The sequence below is a fragment of the Musa acuminata genome, chromosome BXJ3-9, assembly GCF_036884655.1.
Source record: "Musa acuminata AAA Group cultivar baxijiao chromosome BXJ3-9, Cavendish_Baxijiao_AAA, whole genome shotgun sequence".
Taxonomy (NCBI): Eukaryota; Viridiplantae; Streptophyta; class Magnoliopsida; order Zingiberales; family Musaceae; genus Musa; species Musa acuminata.
The window spans coordinates 789,570-800,259 of record NC_088357.1 but is presented as its reverse complement, the minus strand read 5'-3'; the positions used below and the strand labels follow the sequence as shown (position 1 = coordinate 800,259).

At 43.0% G+C, this 10,690-nt stretch overlaps 1 protein-coding gene across 1 annotated transcript; it reads right to left on the bottom strand.

Annotated features, from left to right (window-relative positions):
- Window positions 1-1,071: 1,071 nt before the first annotated feature.
- LOC135649166 (serine carboxypeptidase-like 45) lies at window positions 1,072-4,124 on the bottom strand. Its single transcript, XM_065167309.1, has 10 exons — window positions 3,692-4,124; window positions 3,334-3,435; window positions 3,100-3,195; window positions 2,770-2,862; window positions 2,613-2,692; window positions 2,257-2,538; window positions 2,050-2,174; window positions 1,791-1,883; window positions 1,586-1,703; window positions 1,072-1,489 (listed from the first exon to the last, which is right to left on the bottom strand). The coding sequence occupies exons 1-10, from the start codon at window positions 3,942-3,944 to the stop codon at window positions 1,328-1,330; spliced, it is 1,404 nt and encodes a 467-aa protein (XP_065023381.1). The 5' UTR covers window positions 3,945-4,124; the 3' UTR covers window positions 1,072-1,327.
- Window positions 4,125-10,690: the final 6,566 nt, after the last annotated feature.

The window sequence follows — 10,690 nt, the reverse complement described above, 5'->3', positions numbered from 1 at the left end:
ACAGGGAGAATAAAAACTGATCTATGTATCATATCAGCAACATGAACGATCTTACCCAAGATGTATAATCCATTGTCTGTCAAGCTACGATTGGAAATACATTTATCGTTTGCTTGTGCCTTGAGTTCTACCTTAGGAAATTTGTTCAAGTGATTTAGTATGTACTGTTTGGTTATATTCTCAATCAGACACTTGAGAAGTTTTAACCTAAGTGACTTGAAACATGTTCTCCAACATCGGGAAGAATTCAGTTGAATTCATTCACGTACGTGGATTATTTTGGTTAGCAAAGTTAAATGTAGAACAACTGAAGGTTTTATAGTCAGTGCATTAGTTCTTGGTTTTATTAGAAACAATGTCTATCAATGGCGCATCCACAACCAAAGGTAGAATTTACACAGTCAAAACTCTTCCAAGAATCCCATTCATATTTCAAATTTGTTCAAGACTGTTGGACCTTTGAATGGTGTATCTTATATCGATATGATGTTCTATGGTTGTTTAGGACGAAAGCATATGTTATGTTTGTGATATCTAGATGGGCTTAGCATACACACATTGGTATTATCAAAAGCCAATATCATCTATCCTTACCTCAAATTGGCAGTACTCGATTCACATAAAGAGCCTAATTGCATCGACTATGGCCTTCCAATCTAAATTTCAATTTGCCCCTACTTCTTAATATGTAAAGGGTATTTTACCTGGTTCTACTATTATTATTTTTGTTTAATTTCGCATCCAAATTCTCAAAATTTTGTTTTATTATTGTTTCTCCTAAAAAGTTGTCTTGAGATGTGCTATGCAATGTTGTCTTTCTATTTCACTAATTTTCTGAATAAAACACAACATGTGCCAAATCATTCCTTCAATGTTGTTGGAGTCTCAGAGAATTCTGTGCCGGGAGAGATTAAATTGAATATTATATCAGAGTCCTCCTCTGCAACATTCACAAGTTGATCCACAAACCAAGTCATTTCTTACGAGGAAAATGACATTACACATCAACTCGGTACACTTTCAAGTACACAAATCAATTTCGAGCTTTTCCTTGATAAACATGATAGTCCATTCCTCTACACAATGCATAGATTTTAGAACTGAGAAAGATTACAATTTTAGAAGCAACGATTGCCAGTCGCCATTAATATGTCGCGATATGTTCATGAGACAATCACCTCACAGAAAGCTGGTAGCTGACCAAGAACACATTCTTGTGCTCCTTCACGCTACTTCTCAAACTCAAAGTTTCAGAAGAACCAAGTTGATGAATGCTAAACTCTCATGTAATTACATAAGACACACAAGCCTTGCTATCAGCTTCTTGTCAGGGAAACCCCGAGAACGTCTCTGGTAGTGGTCTGCCTTGTAGGAAAGATCTGAAGAGCACAAGGGAACGCTCGGGCTGCGAGAACGGAGCTTCATGAGAAGCTCCTCTGATTGTTGCAAAAGAAAGCATATCGCCGTACACCTGAGTCCATCCACCAACCTGTCAAAGTCATCAAGGGGAATTAAGAACCGATATGAGCTTCACGGAAACGGACCATATCACTTCGATAAACAGCTACATGGATTCCGCGTTCACCTGTTTCCCCTCAAACCAAACCCTGTAAGGAACTGTCGTCTTCAGTCCCATTTCATTCGCCAACTTCTGAACAAGAGTTCGACTCCCAGTCAAAGGTATGACAGAATCTTGATCACCACTGGTGAAGAAAAGAAACATAAGTTCTCTTCCACATGGAAAGGCCCATTAAATAGATGTAGCATCAGTGAAATGAATATTTAGTTACCTGTACACTAACACTGGGATTCTGGCCTTCAAAAGGGAGCCGACGAGAGTTATTGTGGGTATTTCCAGGTTAAGCAGCTCATATTGAAGGACACTGCATTGAAACATCAAGTTATGCACTCCAAGAGGCAAGCTAAAGTACTTAAGACTACGGACGATGAATAAGAGCTGACAACTCATGTTATACTTCACATGACAATTCAAGTAAAATCACGAAACTTCATATTATGTTGTTCGATAGGCCAAGTGACCATCGATACCTGCTGCAGACTGTCCATTTTGTCACTCCAGTCAGGCGGGCATGGAGAGCATCCTGCACATCTTTCCGGTTGAGATAATTCACTGTTTCATCCTCGATACACACATCAATATTCTCCGGGACTTGCTGCAGCACAGACAAAATCTAGCTCAGAAACAGGTATTAAGGTGAAAGTAGGCCATGGGTCGGCAAACAGATATAAACCTACTTGAGGACTGAGGACCAGGGACTGTGAAAGAACCGATGATATGCACACGTCTAGGGTAACATCATATTTGTCAACAAATCTACTTGTTTCCCTTGTCACTTGGCTCATGACTCTTGCACAAACCGGGCTAAGCGAGCCTCTATAGTACTCGCTCACGTAGCGCGAGTAGTTGCAAGCAGAAGTGAATATTCTGTAAGTCGAGTCTGATATCAATCCATGGGACCAGAAAAATTCTGCTCTCGAATTGAAGTCGGTTGCGAATTCAAGAACCGGATTACCCATCTGTGGCAGGCAGCAATTGGTTTATGCCAGCAATACAGTCGAGTAAGATCGAAACAAACTGTCAAAAAACTTACAGCAATTCCTTTGAGATTGAATATTTTGGCCTTCTTGTTGAATTCAACCATGAGTTGGGCCAGCTGCGGGACGTAATGACCTGATAAAAGGAATTTCGAGATATTGAGACCCAAAAGAAAGCTCTTGGTTATGTAGGAAAGGAAGAACAATTGTCACCTGCATAGCTTTCTCCTGTTATGTACAAGTCCCTGTTCTTGTACCCTGGGAACTTATTGAACCACCTTTGCAGGAACACCAAATTATCCCAGGCTTGACAAACCCAAAACATAGAAAACAAGAAGAAGAAGTCACTAACAACAACATCACAATGTTGTCTGTGAGAATAACATGGAAAGGTAGTCCAAATCAAATAATCTTTTCCTAAAAGGACTGTTAAGAAGCAAGTTGCAGACATTATCATCGGATACTTGCTGAAAGCCAGAGATTTATTCCGATGATATATCTCGTCCGTGAACATACATTTGCTTTAGATGACAGGAAACCTACCTGTCTTCTTATCATTCACCCCATCATAGAAGGAAGAGTCACCAGAATAAGAGAATCCAACTCCTGCCGGAGCCTCCAAATACAACATATTTGCCTCTGCAAATCACAGCAAATGTGTTACCGCACGTCTCCCTGAATCAAAACCCAACAAAAATATTGCAAAAATTCAAAGAAGCAACTCTCACAAGAAAAAAAGATCCAAGGGAGAAATTTCAGGTCGGTGCAGCCTTTTACCTTTGTTCCAGCTATACTCATTTCTAACCAGCACCTGTCCGCTTGGTCTAAAAGGTCCGTTTTCAGAGAATGCCCCAACCCCCAGGGAAGAACAACCAGGCCCTGCACAGATAAACCGATCACATTAGCGGTCGGAAAGGTAGGAACTTCTTTCCCTTTTCCCATTAGCTTTGTGGCAGTCATATTTCGAAAAACCGCAAGGGAAAATTTTCATCTTTTCATCTTTCTTATGGAAATCCATCCTATGCTCCATTCCAAAATTCTCTTTAAATCCCGCAGAAGCTAAAGTTGCTTTTTTTAAGTTCTAGAGAAGCATGTCAACTACAGGAACACCGCAATGAAAATGATGTTGCATTACCTCCGTTCAACCAGAGAACAAGGGGCTTTGAGGATGGATCCATCTCTGCTTCCACAAAGTAGTAGAAAAGAGCCCTCTTCCGCAACTCATCCACCGTAATATAACCTGAGAATTGCTGGAAGGTAACCTGGGGTTGCCCAGGCAGCTTGGTGATTCTATCTGGGACGGCTGGATTGGGCTGCAAGCCCCTGGAGAAGCAAACCTGAACAAGAATTGCAGCCATTATGATGGCCTCCCACGCTGGAGAATGCATGTTTGCAGAGCCCGAGAGAGGAGGCTGAGGAAGAGGAGGTGTTTTGGGCGAGCGGTGGTGGCTAAGGGGAGATGGTGTGTAAATATATATAGGCAAGATGTCCTCTGGGACTGGTTTCCTTTTCCTTTTTCTCCATCTACACTGTGCTATTTTTCCCTCCCTAGTTTGCTGTTGACCAAAGCCCAGCTTAGTGATAAGAGAGGCAGTGGCGTGATGCAGACTAAATGCATTCTTGTCACTGTGCTTGATGTTGAAAATGGCACACCCAGCATCATAAACAACACCAGTGTTAGCTACAAACCTTATGACAGATTCACTGCTCCATGGTCCAACAAAAAACCAATTTAAGGTCACATGATTGACCACCAGGCTTTGAGATGGAGGGTGGAAAGTTGGCTTTCTGCATTGTTCCAACTTTTTCTATTTTGCTCAGGGACCTTTATTATTATTATTATTAGTATTATTATTAGTCTATTGGTCCAGGGAATGGGTGTGCAGGCAGGCAAGAAACCTGGTTGGGTTTTGAGAAAAGGGGAGCTTATGCATGCTCTGTTTCTTTCTTGTAAGACAGTGAACAGAGGACTGAAGCACTTGCCAGGAATTAACCTTTTTTCTCTCTTAAAGATCCTGTCTGCCATCTGCCACCCAGCCAATATATATATATATATACATATATCAACAACTTGCTGATGGGTACCTGATACTGCCAGTAGCTCCAACACTAGATTTGATGTTCCATCAAGAGTTTTAGGAGGCATTATCAACATCCAGACATCAAGGTAAGGAAGGTGTGCCTCATTTTAGTCCATTTCCATTTCTATAGAAGATTAGACTGAAGGATAATATTAATAATGGTAGACATAAATCCCTTAAATATTCTTTCACATATATATGTCCATATCGATTTACTATCGAATATTTATCATCACCACCACTAATCACTAGAAAAGAAAAATAAAGAAGAAGAAGAAAAAAGAATTTGTGTTAGATAGTTGATAGCCAGCGTCATACAAGCATGGATGGATGTACACCGAGTCACCTAAGTAAAATAGAATCCAATGTTTGATCGAAACATCAACATAGTCGACCTCAAGCGGTTGGAACATTGCAACCGGTCAGCATCGACCAGCGTCAATGTTGGATTGAAGTTGACATTACCCATTTCAACGCATTCAATTACAACTGGAGTTTTGTCCATGACTTATTATTATTTTTGCTTCTTACATGCGTCCCATCACGCTCGAAGGAATCTCTCACACTGTCAGTGTACCATTTGCCATCTCAGAAAGTAATCCTAACAATCCAAACATTCTGACTCCATAACATGCAAACTGAGATCTTCTTTGTCATACGTAAGAATGGTGAAGCTGCTATCACCCGTCCTCTCAGTGTGTGCGCGCGCGCGCATGGAAGAACGGAGTAGCCATCCTGAGACTCTCTCTCTCTCTCTCTCTCTCTTCTGTGCAGCAAAATGCCAAAATCCGTTTCTCTCTCTCTCTCTACCGTCTGAGGGGTGAAGAAGGAGGCTGCCACGCAGCAGAGGGGGGATTCCATTGGGAGCACAAGGCATTTGAGAAAGCTGGTCTCTCCTGTTTCAGTCATCCCACATATATGAACCCTGACACACATGTGAAGCGTCGGGCTACGGGGAATCTACAGACCCCTGTCGTCCTCGTCGTAGCTGTTAAGTTGCCATCTTCTGAGCTACCGTGCGGGAGCCGGTCGTATGCCATTTCTTGAGGAGCGCGAACTACAGTTCTGCACACTGCTACCTCTGCGTGATTAGAATGGCATTTCTTGCTGTTCCCCAACCTTGACAAGAAAGAAAGAAGGCCCTCAACCAGAGACAGGGTTGTAGCTAGTAGCATCATAATCTCTTCTCTCTTTCTTGTGATGCTGTAGAGCCTAAAGGATTAAACAATGTAGTGGTGTAGGGATGCCTGATGGAACTTTGTAGCTCCCGCTCGGCAATCCGGTCACTGAAACATTGACCTCTTCTTGGATAATGTCTGGGATCATCCATGCTATGTCAGTACGTTTGTGATAGAATGTGGTTGCAGTCACATAGTACGGATCTGGATTTGGCTTCAGCCAGCCAGCTTTGAATCCTCATGACTAATAATTGGAGTTGAAAAAGATGATCTTGTCGCATGGGTAAGGTTTTTCTGGTTTTTTATGGGGTTCCCCAGACAAGCCATGTATGGTTGCCAATCATACACTGTAGGATTGCAGACCGCTTTGTCTGATTATGAACCCTAAATTGGTACCGAAGATAAATCTTCAATGCAACGCATCATTTCAGAGTTCTCACTCGTCCACCAACTCCGATGACCGACTAAAACTTGGCTTGCAAGTCATCCATCCCCTGAGCAATGATGCAGAGTGATGGCCGAATGGGATCCATGGCGCACACAAGGTGACATCCGTGAACAGTCCCTCTCCTTGGGATGCTTAATTAGCCATCAGCAAATTGCCATGGTCCCCGTGGTGCGGTCTCAGGAGGATGATGGTGATGTTCTCGCCAACATAAATCTAAGCGTTGGCAAGACCGCAAGTTTGTCACGTTTGTCTGACCAACATGGGACTCTTTGCCATGGCAAAGCTCCAAAACCCTCGAGCAGTGCATGGATTTGGCTTGCCCTTGCTTCTCTCTCGATCTTCATCGACCTCTCGGTCGCCAGACGCAAAAGAAGCGATTATTAGCAGCACCAAATATTCTCTTTACAGAACGTACAAAACCAAGTGGCCATTCCAATTATGATTCTGATGCCGGATCATCAACCGAACCGCCCTCTGGAAGCCTGAGATGCCTGGGCACATGGCCGATGCCGCTGCTGCCTCGGAGCTCGTGCATGCTCCCCCCTCCCATGGCCCCCTCTCTCACGGGCCTCTCTCTATTTGACCACCGATCGCTGCTGCTTCCCGAGTACTTAAAACAGCTTTACGTTCAAATAATGCAATCTTTCTTCCTTGTTTAGAGCGAGTAAAGCAAGCTTGGTTTCATGGCGTCTTTGTGATGGATTCAACATCTTGGATTCTGGCGGTTGTCCTTTTAGATGAACCATCTTTAAGAGAGAAGGATGGTCTCTACCTGACCCAATAAACCATGAGATGCCAATTACTCTCTCTCTCTCTCTCTTGTTTAATCAACTTGATCTTGCAAAAGGCAAAAGCTAGATTCGATCGAACGTTTAGTAAAAGGCTACCATCGTTAATGTTTGACAACTCTCCATCAATAAGCATGGTTTCTACTCGCTTTTTGTTTGTCGTTCGACCTATTATGGCCTTTAGCGAGAGAGAGAGAGAGAGAGAGAGAGAGAGAGGAGAAGACATGGATGAGTAGAAAACGCAAACTACTCCCTGCGCAAATAGCGAGGAGTAGTCAGCTAACTCTACAAACAAACAAACGAACGAAGACTAATTCTATGATGAGTGAGGCGCCGTAAGTTCAAATCCGACGCCCTTTTTCTCACCTAATTAAACAATCTCATCGGGAGTAGGAATTGCGTGTGATGACTTTTGTCAGCACTAATCCCTTTCGAATCGATCAAAGGAATATACAATACGTGATGAATGAATCACACCGAGGTCCCAACTCATCGGTTGGAAGCGGTCGGCGTGGGGTGTAAGAATAAGTGGAGAGGATGCAAAGCTTCCATGCTCTCGTCCTTTGGAGGCTTGTGAACAACGCAAAGGCCTTTTACTTATCTTTTCCCTTTTGCCTCCTCCTTTTTTTTTCTCTGGCGAAAAGTCGCGGAATGGGACCGTCGGCAGGAGAAAGCTCGTTGGCTTTTCCATATTTTAGTGCCACACTCGCTCTCCAACGCCTTCTCTTCCGACAACTGCATCCTTATCTCCTCTTCCTTGGGAGATAATGAGGCACTCTTTAATCCTCGATCCAAAGTAAAAGATGCAGTCTACTAAGCATATCCAAAGGTAAATTTGTCGGAATCGTTCGGAGAATATTACCATAACCATAGCCAAATCGTATTTTGATCTATCCTCGTGAGGAAAACATTACTTCCATTGCGGTATATAATTTTTGTTCTAAAGAGATTCAAGAAGACAGGAATCACTTTTGAGCTGGCAGTCCAATAAACTATCGATCCAATCCAACAACAGTTTGATCTGATCTAAGTTGGACGCTTTGTCCTTTTTGTTGGACAAAGCTAAGATTTTAGATATTCTATCCAACAACAAGAGTTTTATTATTATTATTATTATTATTATTATTATTATTATTATTATTATTTCGACATGGAGCAATAATTATCAGACATATTCAATTAAAAGGTGCTTTGAAGCAATTCTCTGCCCGAGTGCTTAATTTCTATGATATGTTAGAGTGAGAAACAAAATAAAAAAAGGCTTTTGTACTACTTAAATGATCTCAAATTAGGTCAAAAGAAAACTTGCAAGACAGCTCAATGTTAAGGGAAGTCTCGAACGAAACACTCTAGTGATTAAAGGCGCTATTGTACGATTAATACATATTCTAGTGATCAATGGGATGTTTCTAGCAAAATATTCTAGTGATTAACGCACTATCGTACGATTGATAGATGTTGAACTAAAATAACTGAGTCAACATTTTCTGATCTCCATCTTCTATAAAGTATCGAGCATCACTTTGAGAGATCGAGTAGCATCCGAACTCCGTCGGTCGATTCCTCTCCGACCATTCCTTAACGTCTAGGGATGACATGCGTTATCTCTCATCAAGTCCCAACTTGATCGAGTCGTTCCTCCACCTCTTTATCGGGTGACCAACTTTGATGTTAATAAGTTCAGCGTTAGAAAGAGGATAAGACATGACGACGTTAAGCAATTATCTCCTTGAGATGGTCTTCGAGTGTCGGAGATACCGACCAACTTCCTCCCCATCTTCGCATCAGATTTGGGTTGTTCGACACGACCGACACTCTATTCGATGCCGCTTGAAGACCTCAGCAAACCTCACTTCCCTATCGATGAGAATTCGATGACTCAAATTTTCCACCACCTAATGTAGGCGTCTCGGCACGTCCATTGCTGATTAGATGGAACTAGATTTCCACTGGCCAACGTGGGTATCTCAACATGTTCATTATAGATTGAGTAGAGACACATCACTGTTCGATGTCGGCATCTCAGCGTATCATTACAGATCAGTTGGATACGGGTTTCCACCACTCGTGTGGATCCCCCAGTATCATCGAGCAAGAGATCAATCATCTTATCTTTTCTATTGCATTAGCATCTCACATGTCCATTCTAGATTGCAAGAAAATAGGTCACCACCTAATTTAAATCTAGACATGTCCATTCCAGATTGAGTGGAGATGAACTTCCACCACTCGATGTGAGTCCCTTGGCATAGTTGCAATAGGGGGATCAATCATTTTCTCTATTGCCTGATGTAGGTGTGTTGGCTCATGTCCACCCTCTGCCTTCTGTAGTAGATGGATGTGGGCATCTCGTAATGATATAGATGATCGACTGTGAGTGTGTTTTGGTGTTTTTTTTATCGTTGATCAACAAAAAAAAATCAGCTAAAGTGGGTGAATGGGGTGTCTTCCTTTTTGCTCGATGTGGGTGCTTCAACAACACCATAGATGATCAAGCATCAACTCCTCATCACACGATGTGAGTGCCTCGATATTTTCTGTCATGGATCAACAAAGCAAATCACTAATGTGGGTGCATCAGGGTCCTATGGATGTCCGCAGAGGTTCCATCAACCTTGAAGCAAACCTTGAGTTGGCCATGGCAATGGGTGATGACGGAGAGGGGTCGCAGCAGCTGCGTCTCGTCTCCTGTTCCTCTCGGCTGTCCCGGGACCCGCATCTGAGGGAGAGGACCGCGGGACCCATGTCCCCCCTAGTACTGCACGTTTTCCAAGCCAAATCAAATTACCAGTCAAGTCACTCGGTGCTGCAGGTCAAAGTCTACCTAATAGCTTTGCCATCGGACATGGGATAACCCACACCATCAGCTGGCATCAGAGTAAATGGAAGTTTTGGCCGGAAGGAAAGAAGGAAGGACGGGGACCGATTAGCAGTGTCAGATATATCCATCTCATCAGCTCAGGTCCACATCACATCACGATGGAATGAGCCCCAACACCGCTAACTCCTCAGTGGAGAGCTTTTCTAGGCCATCATTTGATCTCGGAAGCTCACGTCTCAATGTGCCTGCAACTTCCTTTTGCTGTATGCTTGCTCGCATGCATGCATGCATGCATCCATGAGGAGGATAAATAGATGTAGAATATTGTTGTGTAGAAGACGTATTAGTTCTTCGGTGACTTCGATTCGATTCGTGAGTAAGAATCAAAGAAAGAACATTACCGGAGTTTCGCATGGACTTGGGATGAATTGTTTTGGGAGAGAAACGGTAGAGAATTAGAGCGTGGAATCCGATGTGTCGCTGCACTACGACCGAGGGAGGAAGGCCGGAGGGAACAAGGCATCTGCAACACGCAGCCGGTAGCCACCTTCGCCTGTAAGAAGGGACGACGCATTTCCCAGCGGGAGGTGGGGGCCCTTGGGAAGCAGGTTTGCTGCACGCAGCCCGAGGTGGGCCCCCAGCCATGGCCCAAGATTCCTTGCTGGCTTTAGCTGTCATGTGCATCAGACAGCAGTAGATCTCATATATTATTGGCACATGTGATTGATGCCATGTGACCCCCAAATTATTTACGTATATAGAATTAGAAAATTTTCAAGTTGAAAAATCAACATATAACAATTAGAAAAATAATATGT